The sequence below is a fragment of the Rhamphochromis longiceps genome, linkage group LG2 (genome assembly GCF_057381845.1).
Source record: "Rhamphochromis longiceps isolate RC_006_pf linkage group LG2, R_longiceps_female_GT1.1, whole genome shotgun sequence".
NCBI lineage: Eukaryota > Metazoa > Chordata > Actinopteri > Cichliformes > Cichlidae > Rhamphochromis > Rhamphochromis longiceps.
Genome location: NC_140558.1, coordinates 22,283,847 through 22,306,974, shown reverse-complemented (window position 1 = coordinate 22,306,974; position 23,128 = coordinate 22,283,847). Strand labels below are relative to the sequence as shown.

At 42.6% G+C, this 23,128-nt stretch overlaps 1 protein-coding gene and 1 long non-coding RNA gene across 2 annotated transcripts; both read left to right on the top strand.

The window, feature by feature from the left end:
* Positions 1–477: 477 nt before the first annotated feature.
* On the top strand, positions 478–4,429 carry LOC146677174 (uncharacterized). Its single transcript, XM_085379442.1, has 5 exons — positions 478–582; positions 778–1,841; positions 2,929–3,080; positions 3,785–4,339; positions 4,396–4,429. Exons 2-5 carry the CDS (start codon positions 954–956, stop codon positions 4,427–4,429), a joined length of 1,629 nt encoding a protein of 542 aa, XP_085235568.1. The 5' UTR covers positions 478–582; positions 778–953.
* Positions 4,430–4,459: 30 nt separating this feature from the next.
* On the top strand, positions 4,460–20,360 carry LOC146677173 (uncharacterized). The gene is made up of 3 exons (XR_014907495.1): positions 4,460–7,018; positions 17,582–17,763; positions 20,166–20,360. It is a non-coding gene; the product is annotated as an uncharacterized LOC146677173 (long non-coding RNA).
* Positions 20,361–23,128: the final 2,768 nt, after the last annotated feature.

Sequence of the window (23,128 nt, the reverse complement as noted above, 5' to 3'; positions counted from 1 at the left end):
ACCAGTGGAATTGGTTGCGTTCTCTTCTGAAATCCGTTCTTAAAATAGTTACCCATTAATTTTAGTCAATCAGCTAATTGCATGTAGTAATCATAGCAGTAACAATTAGTATATTAATCAAATTCAAAACAGTTATGGACCAAGTTATTTCTGTTGGAACTCTTGTTATTTAATTTATTTAATGTGTTTTTATGTTCATACAATCATCTCATATTTTAATGCAGCGTTACTTTTCACCTAGTATATCCCAGCTTGCCTAACCGTAACCCTAAAAGTGAAGGTATACAGGTATGGCAAAATTAAAATAATAATTAATTTTATTCTGCCCCTCGGTTGTTACTTTGTTGGGTTTCTTTGGCTGGCGCATTTCTCGGGTTTCCCAATAGTGGGCAGTATTACCCCTTCAGTTTGTGGCTTCTTCTTTGGTTATTTGGTGTGCACTACACTGCCCCCTTTGGTGATGTGTTGAAAACAGCAGGAAAAGTTCACACAGGCAGTGTGAGAAAATGCATGGAGCAGAAAACAAGCTGCACAACTTTAAGCTCAGTTTACATCGTTGGGGAGTTTGTTGAGCCATAATCTGTAAGTAAGCAATGTCTAACTTCACTTTCTGTAAGATTTGTTACTTTCATGTTACTTAAAAGGTTATTTGAACGTATAAGGAAAGATGTTAGTGATGAATGTAAAGCATAAGGAAAGCTATGTTGCTAACTTCTGTTTTGTTTACAAAATATGTTGATACTGATGCTTATGTATTATTTTACTGTATGTTCACAGTCTTACAAATTAAAAGAGGAAAAAACGGTCCGTTAAAGACACAAAGACAAAGCGATGTGTCCTGTCGTTCCTGGAACCATCTCCTCTTATGTTAAGCTCGCTGCATAGGGTGAATAGCCATACATTCACCTGAGGGCAGCAGAGTAAGAAGATTATCTACCTATCAAGCACCCAAGATGTCTCAGCCTGAAGCGTCACCGCCTCTCTCCCAGATGGTGGTCCGGTCAGAGTGCCACTCACGCTCTTCACGCTCTTCACGTCGTTCATCGGCCAGTCAAGCTGCAGCCCGAGCCAGAGCAGAAGCAGAAGCCGCCCGCACTAGAGCACAGTACGCCAAACGCCAGATCGACATGGAGGTTGAGAAGGCACGCATCGAGGCAACACTAAACGCTCTAAAGAAGGAGGGTGAGGCTGAAGCAGCGCTCGCCGCAGCTCATGTCCTGGAAGCGGCAGCCGATGAGGAGCATGACGCTGTTGACCTCACAGAACAAGGAGTCTCCTCTAAAACACCTCCTTCCATCAGACGCGCTCAAGATTATGTGAACGCTCACTTCGCTAACCGCAGCTTGGTAGTTAATGAAGACGGAAAGCCTGATACAGGACAACTGGTTGGTAATAACAACGCTCAGCATCTACGTCAGAGTCAACCACCAGTTGCCTCCTCTCCAGGTGAACATCTCACTGATTTTGTAGATCAGGAGCAACCAAATTCCCCTCCTATAAACAGAAAAACTGACATTGCAACCCAGCCTAAACCTTCATTGCCTCCAAAGACTGAACTCTCAGATTTCACAGCCTATCTAGCACGCCGTGATCTGCTGACAGCGGGATTCAAGGTTTTTGACAACCGTCCTGAGTCTTACTTGTCCTGGAAGTCCATTTTCCGCAACGCCATAGAAGGCCTCAACCTCAAGTTCAGCGAAGAGCTTGACCTTCTCACCAAGTGGCTCAGCAGGGAGTCACTACAACATGCGCTGAGGATCAGGGCGGTCCATGTGAACAACCCACACGCAGGTCTTCAACGTTTGTGGCAACGTCTGGACAAAAGTTTTGGTTCTCCAGAGGTAGTCGAAGCAGCACTTTTCCAACGCTTACAGTCTTTTCCAAAAATATCTAATAAGGACACTCACTTATTGCAGGAGCTTGCAGATCTCCTGTTGGAGTTAGAATATGCACAAAGTGAAAATTATCTACCCGGCCTTAGCTTTCTGGACACCCCAAGGGGGATAAACCCGATAGTGGAAAAGCTCCCCTACGGACTCCAGGAGTCCTGGGTGAAACAGGGGACAAAATACAAAAGGGACAACGGTGCAGTTTACCCACCTTTCTCATATTTTGTTCAGTTTATAAATGATTATGCAGAAATGAAAACAGATCCTAGCTTTATGTTACAAAGTTCAAACATAGTAGCTCCAAAACCTGATAAGCCATTGTTGAAACCAACTAAATACAGAGGTGCGGTTGCAGTGAACAGAACAGATATTAGTCAAACAAATGTCACAGCTCGAACGTCAGTTCTCAACCCAGACAGACAATGTCCTATTCACCACAAGCCCCATTCACTTGCTAAATGCAGGGGTTTTAGGTCAAAAACACTAGATGAAAGGAAAAGCATCCTCAAAGAACATGCTATTTGTCATAAGTGTTGTTCTTCCACAGGTCACCGAGCTAACGATTGCAAAGCCATTATCCAATGCTCAGAATGTAATAGTGACGCTCATGTGTCTGCCATGCATGCTGGTCCACCTCTGTGGGCAACCAAGGACTCTAACCTCCTGCCTCAAAGCCACGGCGGGGAGTCTGATCCTTCAAGCCCTGTAACCACAACTGCTTGCACAGAGGTGTGTGGCCCAGGTCTAAAAGGCAAATCCTGCTCTAAGATTTGTTTAGTCGACGTGTATCCCCGCACAAATCCTGAAGAGAAAAAGAGGATGTACGCCATGTTGGATGATCAAAGCAACTCATCCTTAGCCAGGTCTGCTTTCTTCGACATGTTTAATGTAAAAGGCGCTATGCTCCCATACACCATGAAAACATGTGCAGGTTTGTCAGAGGCTGGAGGACGCAGAGCAACTAATTTCATTATTCAGGATGTAAATGGGGAAGTGTCCATGGTGCTGCCCACACTAACAGAATGTGATCACATTCCAGATAATAGAGATGAGATACCCACCAAGGAGGCTGTGTCGGCTCACCCTCATCTACACGCACTCGCTTCACAGATCCCTCCTCTGGACCCAGCCGCGGACATTCTCCTCCTCTTGGGCCGGGACATCATCCAAGCTCACAAGGTTCGCAGTCAGGTAAATGGTCCAAACAGTGCACCTTATGCCCAACACCTCGATCTGGGATGGGTGGTTGTAGGCGATGTCTGCCTCTCAGGTGCCCACAAACCCACAGTAAACTCTTTCAAGACAGACATTCTGAATAACGGGCGCCCTACCTCCCTTAGCCCCTGTGCAAGCAAAATCTATATAAAAGACAAATACACAGAAAGCTGTCCTAAATTCGAGAAGACACAAGCAGAAGTAGGCAGACACATTTTCCAGCAAACAGCAGATGATGACAAAACGGCTCTTTCAGTAGAAGATGCATTATTCCTGGAAATTATGCACAGAGACTTTACTAAAGATGAGGCGAACAATTGGGTAGCTCCACTCCCATTCCGCTCCCCCAGACAGCGTTTACCCAACAATAGGGACCAAGCCCTCAGTCGCTTAATGACGCTCCGCAAAACACTGAAAAAGAAACCTGAAATGAAAGAACATTACATTGAGTTTTTAGACAAAACTTTCAGTAAGGACCACGCTGAACCAGCTCCAGCTTTAGCTCCAGAACAAGAATGCTGGTATCTCCCTAGTTTTGGCATTTATCACCCTCAGAAGCCAGGAAAAATTAGGGTGGTTTTTGATTCAAGTGCGCAATACAACAATGTTTCTCTCAATGAGGTGCTACTAAAAGGGCCAGATCTCAATAATACTCTTGTGGGAGTTCTGATGCGTTTCAGGTCTGACCCATACGCAGTCATGGCCGACGTGGAGCAAATGTTTTACAATTTTGTTGTCAGAGAAGACCACCGCAACTACCTTCGCTTGTTGTGGTTCAAAAACCATGATCTGGATGGAGAAGTACAGGAATTCAGGATGAGAGTCCACGTGTTCGGGAACTGCCCCTCCCCATCAGTGGCCATTTATGGACTGAAACGAACAGCGATGGAGGGAGAAAAAGAACACGGCAATGATGTAAGAGAGTTCATTGAACGCCACTTTTATGTGGATGATGGACTGAAATCATTTCCTTCCACTGATGAGGCCATCAACATTCTCTGTGGGGCTCAGAAGATGCTGGCTCAGTGTAACATACGCCTACATAAAATCTCATCCAACTGTCCTACCATCACAAACGCTTTTCCAAGTGAGGACCTTGCAGCTGACATGCAGGGCCTTGACCTTGGGCAGACACCCATGCAGAGAAGCTTGGGCGTGGGCTGGGACCTGTCTACAGACTTGTTCAGGTTCCAAATAACCGTCAATGAGAAGCCCTTTACCAAGCATGGAGTATTGTCAGTCGTTAATAGTGTGTATGACCCACTCGGCTTTGCTGTCCCTGTCATTGTAGAGGGCAGGGTCATACTCAGAGACATTTCCACTGACATTTGTGAATGGGACACTGAACTCCCTAAAGACAAATTACAACAGTGGCAACAGTGGAAACACTCCCTCAAACATCTACAACAACTTGAGATTCCCAGAATGTTCACCTCAATACCACTCTCTGCAGCAGTAACTAAGGAAATCCATGTTTTCTGCGATGCCTCTACCAAGGCAGTGGCCGCTGTTGCCTACCTTAAACTCACAGACAGAGATGGTCATAATGAGGTGGGCTTCCTTCTCGGCAAGGCACGGCTTGCCCCAAGACCAGACATCACCATACCCAGACTTGAGCTCTGTGCAGCGGTCCTGGCTGTCGAGGTGGCAGAGTTGGTCGTGGACGAGCTGGACGTCGCAGTTGATCAGGTGAGCTTCTATTCAGACTCCAAAGTAGTCCTTGGTTACATCTTCAACACAAAGAGGCGTTTTTACATCTACGTGCACAACAGAGTGGAACGCATCAGGCGATCCACACAAGCTCACCAGTGGCATTATGTGCCCACTCACTTAAATCCGGCTGATCATGCCACGCGCGCATTACCTGCTGAGCAGCTTTCTACCTCCACATGGCTCAGTGGACCTGCTTTTCTTACCAAGTCAGAAATAGGTCAATCTCAGGCAGAGTCGTTTGATCTTGTAGACCCAGAGACTGACAACGAACTGCGTCATGAGGTAACTACTTGTGTTACCACTCTTGCAAAGGATGTTCTCAGTAGTGCCAGATTCGAAAGGTTTTCTAGTTGGAATGTACTACTGAAGGCTATATCTAGACTCTGACACATTGTTCAGTCCTTTAAGCAGAACATAGAAGGCACCTGTCAGGGCTGGCACAGCTGTAGTGAGCATTTAACCGAAAAGCAGCTCGATCAAGCTAAGATCATTATCATTCGCACTGTCCAAAGAGAAATCTATGCAGAAGACATAAGACAGCTTGAAAAGAGTATGCCCCTCAAAAGTTCAAGCCCACTTAGCAAACTGAACCCATTTCTTGACACAAATGGAATCCTCAGAGTGGGTGGGAGACTAAGACGAGCACAGTTGACTTCGGATGAAACAAATCCTATCCTCATCCCTGCCAAACACCACCTTGCCCAGCTCATTATAAGACACTTCCATGTGAAAGTATGCCATCAGGGCAGACATTTTACTGAAGGAGCAGTCAGAGCTGCAGGCTTTTGGATTGTGGGAGGAAAAAGAGCAATAAGCAAAATGATATTCAGCTGCGTGACATGTCGAAAACTAAGAGGCAGACAGCAGGAACAGATTATGGCTGAGCTACCAGAGGATAGGCTGTCCACTGACCCTCCGTTCACACATGTAGGGCTTGATGTGTTCGGGCCCTGGTCTGTCACTGTCAGAAAAACGCGTGGTGGGCAAGCGGATGCAAAGCGATGGGCAGTCATATTTACGTGCATGAGTACACGGGCCATTCACATTGAAGTTATAGAATCAATGGACACGTCATCATTCATCAATGCCCTGCGTCGTTTTTTTGCCATCAGAGGTGCAGTCAAACTTCTTAGGTCCGATTGTGGGACAAATTTTGTGGGTGCCTGCAAAGAGCTGCAAATAGACAAACAGGGCTGCTACAACAGCAAACTAAACAGCTTTCTTGAAGACTCTGGCTGCAAATGGCTATTCAACCCCCCACATGCGTCGCATATGGCTGGCTCCTGGGAGCGAATGATTGGGGTCACGCGCAAAATCCTTGATGCAATGCTCCTAGAACACAGGAATGCAAAGCTTACCCATGAAATACTAGTGACCTTAATGGCTGAAGTCACTGCAATAGTGAATGCTCGTCCGTTAACAGCAGTTTCTGCAGATCCAGATAACCCAGTCATCCTTACCCCAGCCATGCTGCTCACGCAAAAGGTTACGACCCCACCAATCCCACCAGGTCAGTTTGGAAACAGTGATCTGTTCAAAGCTCAATGGAGGCGCGTACAATACCTCGCTGATGTCTTCTGGAGACGATGGAAAAAAGAATACATCTCAGGACTTCAGGACCGCCGCAAATGGAAAACAGTAAAGCCTAACCTACAAACAGGAGATGTTGTTCTTTTAAGAGAGACACTCGAACATAGGAACAACTGGCCACTTGGACTTATCACCAAAACCTTTCCCAGTGAGGATGGGCTTGTAAGGAAGATAGAGGTGAGGATTTTCCGCAAGGGTGAAAACAAGTGCTACATAAGGCCTATAAGTGAGGTTGTGCTATTGGTGTCTAAGGATTGTACTTAGAAGCAGAAGCTTTGTTTCATTGTATGTCACTTGCCTTTTACATGTTAGTTGAGGGTGACATTCCATGGATGTCAGGCGGGGAGTATTCTGCCCCTCGGTTGTTACTTTGTTGGGTTTCTTTGGCTGGCGCATTTCTCGGGTTTCCCAATAGTGGGCAGTATTACCCCTTCAGTTTGTGGCTTCTTCTTTGGTTATTTGGTGTGCACTACACTGCCCCCTTTGGTGATGTGTTGAAAACAGCAGGAAAAGTTCACACAGGCAGTGTGAGAAAATGCATGGAGCAGAAAACAAGCTGCACAACTTTAAGCTCAGTTTACATCGTTGGGGAGTTTGTTGAGCCATAATCTGTAAGTAAGCAATGTCTAACTTCACTTTCTGTAAGATTTGTTACTTTCATGTTACTTAAAAGGTTATTTGAACGTATAAGGAAAGATGTTAGTGATGAATGTAAAGCATAAGGAAAGCTATGTTGCTAACTTCTGTTTTGTTTACAAAATATGTTGATACTGATGCTTACGTATTATTTTACTGTATGTTCACAGTCTTACAAATTAAAAGAGGAAAAAACGGTCCGTTAAAGACACAAAGACAAAGCGATGTGTCCTGTCGTTCCTGGAACCATCTCCTCTTATGTTAAGCTCGCTGCATAGGGTGAATAGCCATACATTCACCTGAGGGCAGCAGAAATTTCATGAATATCTGGTGTGTGCTGATTTTAGGGTGTCAAAGGTTCATTTAGAATGCAAAGCGGTATCTGACATATTACTTTGGTACCTCATTTTATTGCATTATCTCTAAACTGGATACATCAAAGACAAACTTACTGTGTGAAAAGACCCAGGAGAAGGTGTTTAGTGGATGAAATTCCATGATATTAAAGTCATATTAGATGTTTATTCCACTGACTTTAAAACAGGTAATGAAAGCACAAATTATTCTTGAACCACAGAATCGCAACATAAAAGGTGAAAAAAACCCCAATGTAATTGCTTCCTTTTTTATGATTCAGAGTGAAGAGGTTATTAGTGCTTTGGCAATTGAGGGAAATACATTTGTCTTGTCTTTTTGATAGGTGCACAAGCAACCACTGCCAGTCACCCATGTTCATAATGGATTTCATTTATGGACAGCAAATGTCTCTCCCTTAGCAACAAAAAGACATTCACTTTGCAGTTACATTTGACAAGTTTACCAGGAAGCCTTCTGTCAAGGTCCAATGAAAATAAATATTTCAATAGTTGGTCACACAATGGTTGAGTTAACAATATAAAACCTTTCGGTCATCACATTTAATTAAATTGGTATCTACAGTAGACACTGCTTCTCATAACACTTCAGATATTTTCTTTCATATTGGAACGAGATTTCTTCTTAAACGTAAATTTCTGAATGCTTTTTTGTTGTTGCAGGGCTGTAGGTCACATTTTCGTTGAGAAAATTATTTCAAGTAAACCAAGGAGTGTATATCCTGCTGCCATGCATGGTGTACTATGTATGGCTACTTTAACACTAGTCATTTTACCTCCTGGCATTTTATCATGTTCAGAATCAGAATCAGAATCAGAATACTTTATTGATCCCTGGGGGAAATTATTTTTTGTTACAGTGCTCCATTTTAAACCAACATTAAGACAAGACAGACAATACGCTAACTAAGAATAGTACAATATATACATATATATACATACATACATACATAAGTCACTTATAAATAAATATTTCCTATGTACATCTATCACTATGGCCGTCTTCTTCTGTTTGTCTACCACCATTTTGTCCGTCTGTATCTGGAAGTCCCACAGGATCTTAGCTCTGTCATTCTTGACCACCCTTGGGGGCGTCTCCCATTTTGACCTCAGGACTTCCAGCCCATACTCGGCACAGATGTTCCTGTAAACTATGCCAGCCACTTGGTTATGGCGTTCCATGTATGCCCTCCCTGCTAGCATCTTGCCCCCTGCTGTTATGTGCTGGATTGTCTCAGGGGCATGTTTACACAGCCTGGGGTCTTGCCTGGTGTGATAGACCCCAGCCTCTTTGGATCTTGTGCTCAGAGTTTGTTCCTGTGCTGCCATGATTAGTGCCTCTGTGCTGTCATTCCAGCTTTGTTCAGCCATTTGAAGAATTTCTCTATATCACCCACTACTTCTGCCTGACGGTGGTACATGCCGTGCCTGGACCTGTCTTTGAATGATGGTTCCTCCTCTTGCTTCTCTTCCTTTTTCTTGTTTCTGCTGGCCAAGTTATTCACTAAGCACATGGTCAGTTGTGGCCATCTTCCTGATGTACTCATGGATGTTCATCGTCTCATCCTAATTATTGGTTCTGACACAGACTAGTCTTCGGCCTCCCTCCTTCTGCTTCGTGTAAAGTCTCATTTGAGATGAAACCCTCCATGCATGCTTAAGAGCTTCCTCGTCTTGATGTCTGTGGCTTCTCCTCGTTTGGCCAGCTAGCAGCGAATCTGACAACCAGCATGGCATACGTGTGAATTTCCCAAAACTTGTTCTTAGAATTCAACTGACTCCTCAGGACTTGCACCACTAGCTGCAGGTATTTTGTGGATTCAGCTTTCCTACTGGTCTCTTCATGGTTCCCATTTGCCTTTTGGGTTCTCAGGTACTTGTAGCTGTCCTCTATGTCTGCAATCTTGCTTCCTGGTATTCCAATCTCTTCAGTTCTGACCAACTTTTACATGCTCAGTTGTTGTAAAAGCATGTAAGTGTTTTAGTAGTTTTACAGTTGAAGAAAGTAAACTTTATATTTTGAGGATTTTGTCTAAACTGGCCAAACTCGGCTAAAAATGCAAATCCCTGCCTCAAAGGAGTTCAGAAGAACAAATGTTAGGTCATTTGTAAGATTGTTATGAAATGGAAAAACTGCTCTTATTACATGAAAATCCCATACATTGTCACTTTAGAACTACTTTAGATTAAATTGATTAAAACAGTAGTTTTTAGTGGAGCATGCTGCCATTTAACTCGGTTCAAGAACAGCCTCGCCCTGCAGCTCACTGTGTTTGTCTCAGTCACTTTATGAGCACATTCGTTTGAGGACTAAATAGATTTTTGCAGAGAATGTTTTCTCTGTAGGTAATTATGGAAATGGTGGTGTTTCCTGCACATCTGCTCAAGCAGTCTGTTCTCTTTGGGTACTGACAATTTACTTTACAGGAAATGCGGAAATAACTGCAGAGAAGCACACAGAAATGCAAATGCACCGTACATGCTCACTAGTTTACATGGGAACACGTGCACGTCTGCCATGCAAATGCAGCTGAGTTTTCACATTGTACTTAATGCATCCTGTTATAAATGACAACATAAATTCAGCACAACCCACGCATACAGCCACATTCATAAATGCAAAATACCCGCTCACTTCAGCTGAAGGACCTTTATGAGTGTAGGCACAGATGAAAACATAATGAAGAACACACATACTCACTCAGTTTATCAGTGTAATAACGTCTACTGAGATCTGTTCCTCCCTGTCCACACACACACACACACACACACACACACACACACACACACACATTAGCACAAAAGCACTCTTGCAAACATGTGGAGTGAGAGAAAATCACCACTAATAATCTAAAACCCAGCGGCTCGAATTTTTGAGGATATAATGAGTTTTAGACTGAAGAGCCCTTTTAATCACAGCCGAACACACAAGGACAAAGATAAGCACAGCTGTTTGTGCGTGGCAAGGAGAAGCCCTGACAATGTGCGAAGTTTTTAGAACTGATACCACCTTTGTTGACATGGTATACATGCACCCACAAAGTTCTGCAATTAATATTCAAAATAATATGATATCTAGTTTTTCATTATTCAGTGTTTATTCGTATTGCCAGTACTTGTTTTTAATAATTAAATGATTTAGAGGGGTATTTCTCACTATCAAATATAATAATAAGGTTCGTCATAAGGTCACAAAGTTGGCTTACTCTAAACCAAACCATGTTTTATGATCATTGTGGAAATTAATGGGATATCACAGTGTTCTCTTGATCAGAGACACTTGAATACTGGGAATCGAGACTTGTCAAGAAGGTGATTGCTGAGCCGCATCTCTGCAGACGTCTGTAACAACCAGAAATTGTTCAGTCCCCAGGATCCCTTGCATAAATAGATATGGTGTAGTTAAGCCCATCCTGGGCCGACTGGTTTGAGTGGTGGAACATCAAAGCCATTTATGTAAAAATGAAATGACCATCGCTGAATGGTGGAGGGGCCTAAGAGTACATCTTTCACCATCTTACAATGCTGTGATTGCAGCCATTCTCTAATTCTCTGTGAGAATAAATGGTCATGGCAATTATATCTGCGATCATGAAACTGACCTCACGGCTCATTGCTATGCAGCGGTGCTACACAGCAAATTCAAAAGTGTTAAATGTTTTGGTGTTAATAGTCTTCTTGCAAAAGTAGAGTTAATTTTACTCTAAGCAGAGTAACATTCTTTTAATGTAACTCTGAGGTGTAAAATGATAGTAGTTAAAATCGAGTGTTAAAAATGAATGTTTCTATGTCAAATCTGGAGGTGTTACAATGGAAACATTAACTCTTGACCTCTTAACTCTGAACTCCGACAGGGGCTATGACACCAATAGAGTAAATTCACAGACTCCGCCCCCAGCACGGCTCCAATCGAAGCTGAAGCGAAGCCGTTTCAGAACATTTTGCTCTACATATTTGAGTTGTTTGCCATGCTTGGTAAGTCATTTTTTCAAAGATTGTTTCAATTATTATTATGAGCTTTTACTTCTGTGGCTCTTTGGAGTTGAGACAAAGCTGTGTGAAAGGCATTAGCCATGTTGCTCGGTGATAGCATAATATTCTGTTTTAGCTAGCTGAAAGGTATTGTTTGCGGGCAAATACCACAGCCTTGGAAAAAAGCTTGCATGTGAATTTTCAGTCAAACCTTTGGTCAAATACACCTAAAACAATGTCTAGAATGTGAAATGTTGGTATAATGGTGCTACTTGAAGCCTGAAAACGATCGCCCATAAAAAAAAAACAAAAACGAGCAAACAGCAGTAGCAGACGTCCTGACTGGATTCTACGTTAGCATAGATCCCTCCAGAGTTTTGTGCACACGGTTTAGGTAAAAATGAAAAAGGTTGAGGTTTTACATTTAGTTCAGTATTACCTGTTGCCCGTGTCCTTGTCTTTTGGGAAAATACTTTACACAAGTAATGGCTCAAAAAGGATTCCTTTTTCTTTTTTTTTTACTGTGCTGCAATTGTTTACTGGATTATTTGTGCCATTAATTAGTGTCAACTAATTTTTATTCAATCTCCGCACAGGATATGCTTGTGAAGATGGAATATGGGGGAGAGCAGAAGTGCGTTGAAGTTCCACAAAGGGATGAATGAAGGACATGCATATTGTATTGAAGAAATAAGTGTTGAGAATGCTGTTATTTGCATTTACCATGTCAGACCTTTTGATAAACAAAATTCTAATGAAAGTGAGAACATGTATACTGTTACATCTTTCAGAAAATGTTTTGAAATTGTGGTGCACAGTTCAGAATAAATGTTTTTCAAAAACCATTGCATCTTTTTAGTAAATGTTTATTTCCAAAAGAAATTTCTAGAAGTTCAGAACAGTAAAATTCCTGCTTTTTAGAATGAATTAGAAGATAACTCTTACGTAGTTAAACTAAAATCCTCTTTGAGAGTTAATATATAAACTCTTAACACCAAGTGTTAAATTATCAACTCCAGACAGATTTGGTGTTTAACACTAAATCAGAGTTAACGTACCAACTCTCCAAAAAGAGTTAAATTAACACTCTCTGGTGTGGACCTCTATAGACACTTTAATAGTGTTGAAATCAAATCCAACAGTGTTAATTTGGACATGCTGGATTTGCTGTGTAGTTTTGATCATTATGCAGCTGCTTTGTTTATAAGGCTGGGGAAAGCTTCAGTCAGCTGAGACTGAAGAAATCATTTGGATGAGTGATGAAACACTTCTCCCACTGAAAATGCTACGTCCTGATGAACTGAACCAACGTTCTGGTCTTTACCTGAATTACTGAGCATGCATCAACTAGACTTTATTTGTAGCCAAGGGATTCTCCTACTGCCTGCCTTTGGAAAGAATGCAGGTTGAAGCCACTTCCTCACTGGCTTGTTTCATGTTTCAGACCTGGATGATCCAGCAACTTTTACATAGTTTTGGTGTTCCTGTTAGATTCTACGGCCATCAATGAGACACCTTTCAATTCAATTCAATTTTATTCAAACCCAGGCTCCTAACCTTCTGCATAGGGGTTGCCTGCATGATGAGATGAGTTATAGTGTGTCCCAGATAACCCTACCCATTTTTGGGGGTTTATAATTACCATAAATGAAGGTTTGTTATTAGCTCATTTGATCCACACATAAAATCTTCCAGCAGAACCAGGCAGCTATCTGGCCTGATCTTTTTGGGGTGAGAGGAGAGTAAAGATGAGCATCTGAGAAACAACAAGCAGGTTAGTGGGGTCAGTGACTGGATGTCAGACACATGCAGCTCTGCAGGAGAAAGCAAAAGAGAGGGCAGAGAAGAAAATGTACAAAATATGAGAGAAGAGTCACATCTTTCTAGGATGGGTAAAGGATGGACAGATGGTTGTGGGATTGGTGAATTAGAATGGTGAACAGAGGAAGATGGGGGGAGACAGGATGCTTTTTCTTCCTTTAGGATTCTTTACATCTGAATTCCAGCCACCTACTGTCTAACAAACCATTGGCTTCTACATCTGGATCCACTTCTCCCAAATCTCCCCAGTTCCATTGTTCTCCTCTTTCCAGAATTTATGTCCCTATAGTTTGGTTTAAGGACCCAGTATACAGACACAGCACAGATAGGGAGTCAGCAGGCAGACGGGTACTAATTGTCTAATTTAATCAAAACAAGGAGAGGAAACAAGAGCAAAGGTGGGAAGTAGAAATACAGTCCTTCAGAATTCCTGCCTATTGGCTGCTGACTTTAGTTTCTTCTTCTCTTCATGTCTTTGCTTGGTCTTGTTGCCGATGATCATCCAATCAATTGGCTGATGTATTAGGAAGAAGACAAATAAGAACAGTGAGTGGTTTAAGCTCAGTTAGATGACAGGTTGGGTGGTCTTACACTAATAAATAATAATGTCCTTGAGCTTTATTGTGTAGTTTGTGTTTTTAGAGACTAAATTATTCCAGGCTGTCTTTATTGTCCACTATCACTGCTTAAAACACGACCTTTCTTTGGCTGCTGAAGAACAGATAAAGGTACAAGTCTGTTTATATTGTGTCTATGTACTCATGCCAAAATTAGCTGTCCATGTGCACCAGCCCACACGCTTATTGTGGGCTTATTGGCTAAAGTCTTTATTTCTGTTCTCCAAATACATTCTGTTATTCCTTTGACAAACTTAAAAAAATGGTATAACTGACAGGATTTCTATCTGACAAAGAGAATGACGAATTGTGAACTCAGTGAAATATCAGATTGATAAGTATTAAAATTGATAATTTGATGCTGATAAACCCGTATCTCAATTTCTTTTGTATGATTAAGTCAGAGAACAAGTCAGCTTCAACAGTGCTTAACGAATTCCCCATATCTCATAATTCTGATAAAGGTCATGTTGACAACGTCTGTGTTAATGTCTACATACATATTCAGATGAAGTTATAATCACTGAAATTGTGTGCATGCACAAATCTGGGTGATATATAGTTAGTTATGAAAATATTCTGAATGAAAGCCCATTTTGCCAAATTTATTCACAAGGAAAAAACTAAAATCTCCCATTTGAAGAATTTAAGGGGTGGTTTTCATTCCCGGGGTGTTTTGTGAAAACCTGTCAGACATTTCAGATGGGATACTCACAAAGGTATATCACTGCATTACGGCAGCAGAGGGACGCAATCTCGAACTACTATATATGAACACTTGTTAAGGAACTCTCAACGTCACCTTTAAATAGACTGTGTCAGCACCACTTTTCAACATGCAGGATTTATTCTGGGACTATTACCTTTCCTGAACCTTATGCCTAAGCCAGTGAGTACAATACCCAAAGGTGCCAGGTCTGATATAAACCTCGCTGTGCTTGCTGGGTTACTTCACCACCAGACCACCAACATCATAATGCAGACTTTGTATATATTTAAAAACAGGCTGTTATCGCTTGGTTTCCAAGAGTCCTGAGACACAATACAACACGCCACCCTGTCTGCATGTCTGTGATCCCACTGGCGTCTGACAAAATAGCAGCATTTCATGCCTCGGGAACAGCATGAGTAATTCTCACAGCATGTGAAGTCAAAAACCATGAAATGAAGTTTAAGGAACTCTCTGAGAAACAACAAGCAGGTTAGTGGGGTCAGTGACTGGAATCTCTCTCAACCTCTGATTATAATGAAACATAGATCTGGGTGAAGGTGGAAAATTATTACCAAAGCTTTGAGTTTACCCAGAAGCACATTGACACAAAGACTCGTGAAATGGAAGAAGGTTGGACCCATTAAGACCCTTTCAAGAATTGGATGTCTTTCCAAACCGACAGAGCAAGAAGGACCTTGGTCAGGGTGCTGACCGAGAACTCAACTACTAGACCAAACGGAAAAGCTTACAAAAAAAGAAATGTAAGTCCAAAATGCATATATGAGATTAATTCATCAGGTTCTGCTGTGCTTTCTCAGAAAACCCACTGGAAACCTGGTGAAATTTAGTGAAAACAACCATGAGAAATACTCCATAATGAGAACCGCAATGATGTGTGACGCGTGAAAGCATTTGAATACTCGTTAAAGTGACTATAGATGTGTCTGTGTTTCACTCAGCCAACAATTGTTCCTACAATACACCCATGATTGACTTGCATTGCATGCATAACTAACACATGCATGCATTGTCTCGCCGAGTCCTTACCTGCCTTGGATACAAAAAAAAGAAAATGCATATAAAAAGCCAAAAGCATTCGTCACTTCAAAGCATTTCTGTTAATCCAGCTGACCTAAGCTGATGATGATGTTTTCAGACACACTGTCAAGTACAATATTCGCTCAATGAAGGCACAGCAGCGATGTGTGTTGATAAGACCTGAAATAGACCTAATCAATGGGTGAGTGCCACACTATCAGGCCAATCTACAGAGATAGCAACACAGGTAGCTTACAGATTCATACTGATGGAAGTCAAAACCTGTGAAATCACAACATAAATGCTACTGGGGATTTCAAGGACTCATTAACTCACTTATTCACACAAATGAATCCCTTCTACTCAGACAGTCAGTGACCCAGCTCTGCGCCTTCCCTCCATATATTCATGCATGCAGCAAAGTTTGTTGATTGAAATGGGCTTGTGCAGCGTGCACAAAATCACAATCACAGCTTAAACCTGAGTTAATAATCCTTGACATTTTCCCATGAATAAATGCCAGTTGTGTCAGTCAATCAAAGCCTGATAGCAGAGCAGTGATTCGACCCAAGCGCACTTTTTGACAGCTTTTGAAACACTGGGCTGCTCTGATTGGTTTTTGTTTAAATGTGAGTCAAGTTTCACATGAGTATGGTTGGGGCTGCCATACAAACACTATTTCATTTTTTAATTTTATCTTTGCAAACTGCATTATATTTGCTGATTGCAAGGTATCCGCCACTTCTCATCACCTGCACTACCTACCTGTTTCTGATCCGCAACTAATCAACAGATGGTATTTAAGATTTGCGTCGTCATCTCTCTTTCGCCAGTTTGTCCTCTAACCACATGGAAACCGACTACCTAGCCTCATGTTTGTTGTTTAAAGACCTGTACTTACCTGTTGTTCTCTGTGCTTCTAGTTGCATTGTTTCCCATAATACCTCATCAGCTCAGGATTCTGGACGCTAGTTTCTGCGTAGCCATCACAATACGATACAGTTTTATTTATTTAGCACATTTAAAAACCCGTAGGCACACCAAAGTGGTTCACAGTAATACAGAGAAACAACATAAGTCAATAACAGGGTACAGATCGGGCATTAACACAGACAGAATGGAGGCACTAATAGACCAGAAGAGTTAAATAAAATAGGCATCAAACCTCAATACAGAAGGAAGGTCAGATCGTGAATATAAAATATCTACTAAGAAGATAAAAACAGCAGTAAAATTAATAATAACATAATAAATTTAATAAAAAGTTTAAAAAGGGTATTAACTGGTCAGGAAAGCCAGGTCAAATAAGTATGATTTCAATCTTGATTTAAAGGATTGGATAGAGTCCAAGGCACGAATAGAAGCATGGAGGCTGTTCCAAAGGTTGTGTGCAGCTGAAGCAAAGGGTCGCCTCTGGTCTTCAGTCTAAACTTAGGTTGGGCCAGGAGTAACTGACCTGATGATCTTAATGCACGACAAGGAGTGTACAGATTGAGGAGGTCAAGTGAGCAGCAAGATTTTAAACTCAATGCGATATTTGATAGGTAACCAGTGTAGATCAACAAGAGCCAGAGTTAGAGGGTCAAATTTCCCAGTTTTCCTAGTAAGAAGGCGAGCCGCAGCATTCTGAACGAGTTGCAGCCTTCAAAGAGAGAAGGCTTGGAGACCACAGCAGAGAGAATTGCAATAGTCTAACCTGGAGGTCACAAAAGCGTGGATAAGTTTTTACAGGTCCCTGCGTGGTATATAATGCTTAGCTTTTGAAATCTGGCGCATTTGAAAGAAGCCATATTTAACTACAGATGACACTTGCTTATCGAGCATAAATGAGCTGTCCAAATAGACACCCAGGTTACGTACAGAATCAGAGAGAGAGAGTTAGCAAGGGGCCCCAGCAGGACAACAAGCTGGTCTCGAGGTATATGGCTATCGAACACCATAACTTCAGTTTTTCTCATTTAAAATTAGGGAATTATCTGACAGCCAATCTTTGACCTCTCTCAGGCAATCGAACAGGGAGTGCCATCACTTCACGCTTCTTCAGGCAAACGCTTCTCGCCTTCTCCACCTGCCACCTTCTCCCGCGGATCACTGAAAGGATAAGGTTGGAAACAGTTCTCTTATTTCTGACTCAGGAGCTCACCTGGCCATCTACCTCCCCGGAGCAGTCTCACCTCATCCACCAAGTAAGATCTCCTCATCTCAGTCCTCACATCATCCATCCAGTTACCTCTGCAAATCACCTTTCCCTCTTCCTCTGCCCACAGTCAGGAAAAACCACCTTTGTGTAGCCACCAAGAAAACCTTCCCTTGTGTACTAACCAACTTCCCCGTGCCTGTTATAAAATAAAACACTTAAAACATATTATTATTTTTCATGTTGCTCTTCTCACACCAGCCTCCCGTGACAACTGTATTGTATTGGTCACAATGTTAACGTCACCAAAAGAGAGCACAGTGCTGTACATCTGTGTGAAAGGGAAAAAAACAGTCATGAACAATGCAAAATGATAAAACACATGTCCAGGGTGTAGTCCAGGTGTAGTCCACTTCTTTGCCTACATCACCTGGAATAGGCTCCATTCTTCCCACCTTAAACTGGATAAACAGTTAAGAGAACATAATGAATAATACACAAATTATACAACAAAAAAACAATCACCTGGAAAAATATTTTTAAGAGAAGAAGAAATCCAACAGAATTTTCCATGTTTGTGCCTTTATTGAATAAGAAAGACAGATGTTCTCAGTCTTATGTCTGGCAATTAAAAATGAGTCAGAGGTCTCAGCCAGTATAAGATCACTGTAGTTTGTTCTCACTAAAGTAGGAATAATCAGCAGGTATGTGATGGTAAATAAAACTATAGGTACTCTATGACCTTAACTGCATTGCCATTATATTGCAAACTGCTGATTTGAACATTAATGACTAAATTTGTCCGTTTGTGTTTTGTTTTTTTTCTCTCTCTCGGTTGTCTATGCCACATCATATCACAGGAATCTTGAGAGATGTTCCATATCTATGTTGTTCTTTCATTACCGCAGGCTTATGGAGACTTACATGGATATTGATGTTGGTTGGGGCTTTAAACCATAAGGACTTAGGCAATAACACAGCTGACCGTGTGTGCCTGTACGAGAGAGAGAGACAGACAGATGGAGAGCAGGGTTGGAAGATGATCGTTCACTTGATGAAAAAAGTATATGACACGAGTGCCTGTCAGCTCAAATAAGCTCTTTCCATCTCGCCATCTCCCCCGGTCTCCTGTGTGACACGCTACATTTACATTGCCAACTTAGATTAAGTTTATTTCACCCAGGTGACACAGAAGACAGCAAGTCAATCATGTGTTTGGCACTTTACGTGAGCAGGAGGGGGTCGGTGGCAATTACAAGGTGAAAAGATAAGATTTAAATCTTAGCACGTGGGTCTTAAAAGAGGCTCGGAAGAAAAGGAGAAAACTGATCTGCAGATACTTCACTTGTGAATCTCTGCGATGGCTGTAGTCTGTTCATTCTCGAGAGGGTTGTTCAGGTCTTAAATCTGCAGGAAGGCAAAGAAAGATGTGCTGAAGTAGGGACACAACCTTTTGTTCCAAGACACCTGTGGCACACGTTCTTCATAGTTTTTCTTATTCTGCAGGTCTTATGTTTAGTGGCAATATGCTGCTGCTTGAATGTGGCTACTCGAATGTAACACAGTGACTGCAACAGGATGAAAACAGCTGCCTAGTGTTCGCAAACATGCCAACCCACCCCTCTACAGCAATTTGTGGTTCAGGAGATATGCACTGGAAATACATTTTGGTGGTAACAGCTGGGCACAGTCACTGTGCACAGATTCCCAGTGTCTTGTTGTCACAGCGAGTTTGCCAGGTTCTCCATTTTGCCAGCAGAGAGACAGAGATGTGGCCAAATGTATTGGTACCTTTAGAAAATCAAACACACACACAAAATAATGTTAGTCATAGTGGCCTGAGTTTCAGGTATTGAGGTCAGTGTATGTACGAATAATTCCTAATTCTAACATGGTCATCCGAGGCATACAACTCTTACTGTGAGCACACCTACTGGCCAGACAGAAGGAATGCTATTTATTTAGCAGAATTAAAATGGCTTATTTCAGACAGCAGATATGCTGCTGTCTGAAATAATAAGGATTATTTTAGTCACGTCTTTTATTCCAGTGGGACCTCCCTGTAACCAGGGTAATTTAAATCAGTGGGTAAATGTTTTAAATATAATAACTGCATTCACTGATGTAGAGGAACAGAGGGCACATGCCCCTCTCCTGTTTTTATAAAACATAAATGATGTTGATAACATTACATGTGGGCAGTCCTTTTAACTAAAAATAACACAAACGAAACTCTCCATCATCATTTGTTGGGTTGATGATACCAACCCTTGCTCAATTGATACTATCGATATGGCACCAAGTAAATCAATAGAAAATAAGCCAAAACAAAAATTAAATTTCTATATATTGCTAGTATTGATCCAATACTGATACCAGTGTTGGTGTTGATACCATTGAGCTTTGTGGGGTCTTTCATAAACTGTTCATGATGATCCTAAATGTCTGCAGAGATTCCACATCCCAGCAACCTTCAGGATTACAGACCCGTGACACTGATTTCCCACTTCAAGAAAGACTTATCCGCTTTCCTGTTCACCTCTACACCACAGACTTCAGCCACTGCACAGAGATCTGCCATCAAGTTTTCTGATGACTCTGAGGGAGAGAGGGGTCTTTCAACATCTGTCAGTCAATGCTCGGGATTTTCACAGCAAGAGACTGAGATTACCCATAATGCATCACTGAACGACACAGGAAATCATTCCTGCCTGTGGCCATCTTCCTGTACAGCTCCTCCACATAATGCACAGTACACACTGCTGTGCACATGCTCTACAGTAAAATAACAAAGTTTTACAGGAGAGTTAAATGAGTAAAATGTTAGAGTAAAATGTCAATCATAGATATGTAATCTCCGTAATATTCTGGATATTTATAATTGAGCTATTTGCATATATTAGAGCCATTTCTTTTATTTTGTAACTATGTATTTCTTTCTATTATTTCATTTAGTTCAGTCTGATACTGTCTTATTGTTTTTTGGAGCAACTGTAACCACACGGTTTCCTCAGGGATTAATAAAGAGTTCTGAATCTGAACATGTTAATAATACACTTTCAGAGCAAATAGTTATTGAGGTGAGAGTATGGATCATGTTGCCCCATGTGTGGATGTGGAATCATAATCAAAGATATAAATTCTCAGGTGATAGTTTGTCACAATTTCCTAAAAAACAAAAAAAAAAAAACAATATTTATTTAGATTTTAGGTCATTGTTAGAAAAACTGCTGGCTACATGTAATGGGTCATTAATCAGGACACAGTTCATGGTGGTAACCAGACACTGTTGATATCAGTATTGTTATCTTTCCACTATTTAAAGCATCCTTCTGGTTCATCTAGTATCTGTTTTCCTTCTGTGTCCACATCCAGGGATTTTGGCCTGGTCCCCTGGAGTTCCTTTTAATATCTGCAGCTGTTCTTTGGTTCTTTGGTGTCAATGAGACACATAACTGAAAGTCTAAACGGCTTAATGATGACACCGATACCACAGCTGCTCACTGCATGTTCTTTGCTGGTCATCTCTTAAGCCTATACTGCTCTGTGACATACATATGACAATGTTACTGCAGCTGTGTGTATTGACACATTTAGAAGTCCATAGTCCAATAATTACCTTTTGGCTCTGATGGGATAAGTGAATTTTGTGAATGCTATTATGGAGCTTTGCCATATGATAAATTGATTCTGATGTATAATGGAATTTTCTTTATTATGGAGTTTTCACCTGTGCATTGTTGGTGAGTTACAGCAGTATGGTCTCATTCATTACTGTCAGCCAGCAGGTCTGAAGCTCCTGTAATCGCATCAGAGTGGCACATATGTTAGGTCCCCAGGGTCACATTCGATCTCCGTCTCCTCCCCTCAGTATGGCTGTGTGGCAGATCTCTAACTCCAATATCTTTAGAAAACTTGGAGGAACGCTTCGATTTGGAACTTTTAACTGTTGCCCCTCCCTTCCTTCCCTCCCCATCTCCAGCTGCCTCCCTCTTCCCGCTTCACCACAACCACCCACACATGCAGGACCTTGGAGTAGGGGTATGTCACCAGGGTGCAGAGGAGGCTACCCCCCCGTCCCCGTCCCCGTCCCCTTCTGGCTGCCTCTGCCTCAATTTTATCCCACAACTTAGACATTCACATTACTCACACTCTCATTACACATACATATAGGATCTTGGGGGTGGGCACGATACACGGAATCCAAAGTAACATCAGGGTGTACACCTCACCCCTGGCGTCGTTGCCCACCTCTCAATGTTAAATACACGTAGACATTGAGGGCTAGCAGGAGGGACCATGCGCTTACCTGCTGCTCTCTGACAGGTAGCTCCATGCCCTCCTGGGTTTTAAATGCACCTTAGAACACACATGCATCAACACTACAATAAGCGGGTGGAGGGAGGTTTGGAGTCTTCTCTCACCCCCATTCTCTGCGACCTGCTGGAGCGGGGGGGCTAGGAGGAGGAGTTGGCCGTCCGACTGCGGTCTGGAGTGTGGGGCCTCCCTGCTGCTGCGGAGTCGGGGCGGTCTGCCTCCCCCCACCGCAGGGAAAAGGGTAACACCACCTGAGTCTGGGTGCAGTTCCCCCCTCCAGGGGCAAGGGTACCTAGACCCGGTTTGTAGAGTACGCTTGGGGAGTGTGATCATGTGTACAGCATCTCTTTATGTCTGTCTCCACGTTGGTTGAGTGTGGAGTAAGTGTATATGAGAGCATGAGGGTGGGAATGGATGTTTGTATATGTGTGTGCCTGTATGTCTGTGTCTATATGTCAGGTTGGGTGTCAGGCGCCACCTCTCTGGAGACATCTCAGGCCCTCCAAGGTTTGGAGGCCTATCTCCCCCTACCACCACTTCCCCTGCCAGTGGCGGACTCCCTCAGACATCGGTGCGTTGGTGGTTCTTTGTGTCCGGGGATGGGCGTCCAGGTACACACTGGCTCACTCCTTGGCGGCCGCTTATCGGGGCCTGGAGCCTGGGGCTCGGTCACTCAGGCACGGCTGGCTGCCGGCGGAGCTCACGGGCGCGTCACTGCAACTCCCCCTGGCTTCTGCTCCGCGGCTGCTGAGTGAGCCCTCATCTGGGACTCTCCTCAGCTCTTTCTGGGACAGTGGCGCGGCTGCCCCTCTGTTGGTCTTCCTTGGTCTCTTGTGTTCTGGGGGCCTCTGGATGTCTGGAGGTTTGATCTCCTCCATACCTGCTTCATGCCCCCACACCCTCTAGCAGATCATTACATGAAGGAACCTTTTAAAAAAAACAAACGCGTCCATGCTCACAGGTGTACACACGGGTGATCACACCCACAAACTACACCCTTTTTGGCTCCTACCTCAAAGCACACTGTGTTCTGTTGATCTTATGTGCTGCACAATAATGTTTAATATTTAGTATTTACTGTCATATTCCCATATATC

What these genes read in the sequence shown, in the direction of transcription:
- LOC146677174 (XM_085379442.1), top strand. Translation starts at nt 954, where the DNA reads ATGTCTCAGCCTGAAGCGTCACCGCCTCTCTCCCAGATGGTGGTCCGG. An exon ending in CTCACAAGGTTCGCAGTCAG is followed by an intron (nt 3,081 to 3,784) that starts GTAAATGGTCCA and finishes GATGCGTTTCAG; the next exon opens with GTCTGACCCATACGCAGTCA. An exon ending in TTTACCAAGCATGGAGTATT is followed by an intron (nt 4,340 to 4,395) that starts GTCAGTCGTTAA and finishes CTGTCATTGTAG; the next exon opens with AGGGCAGGGTCATACTCAGA.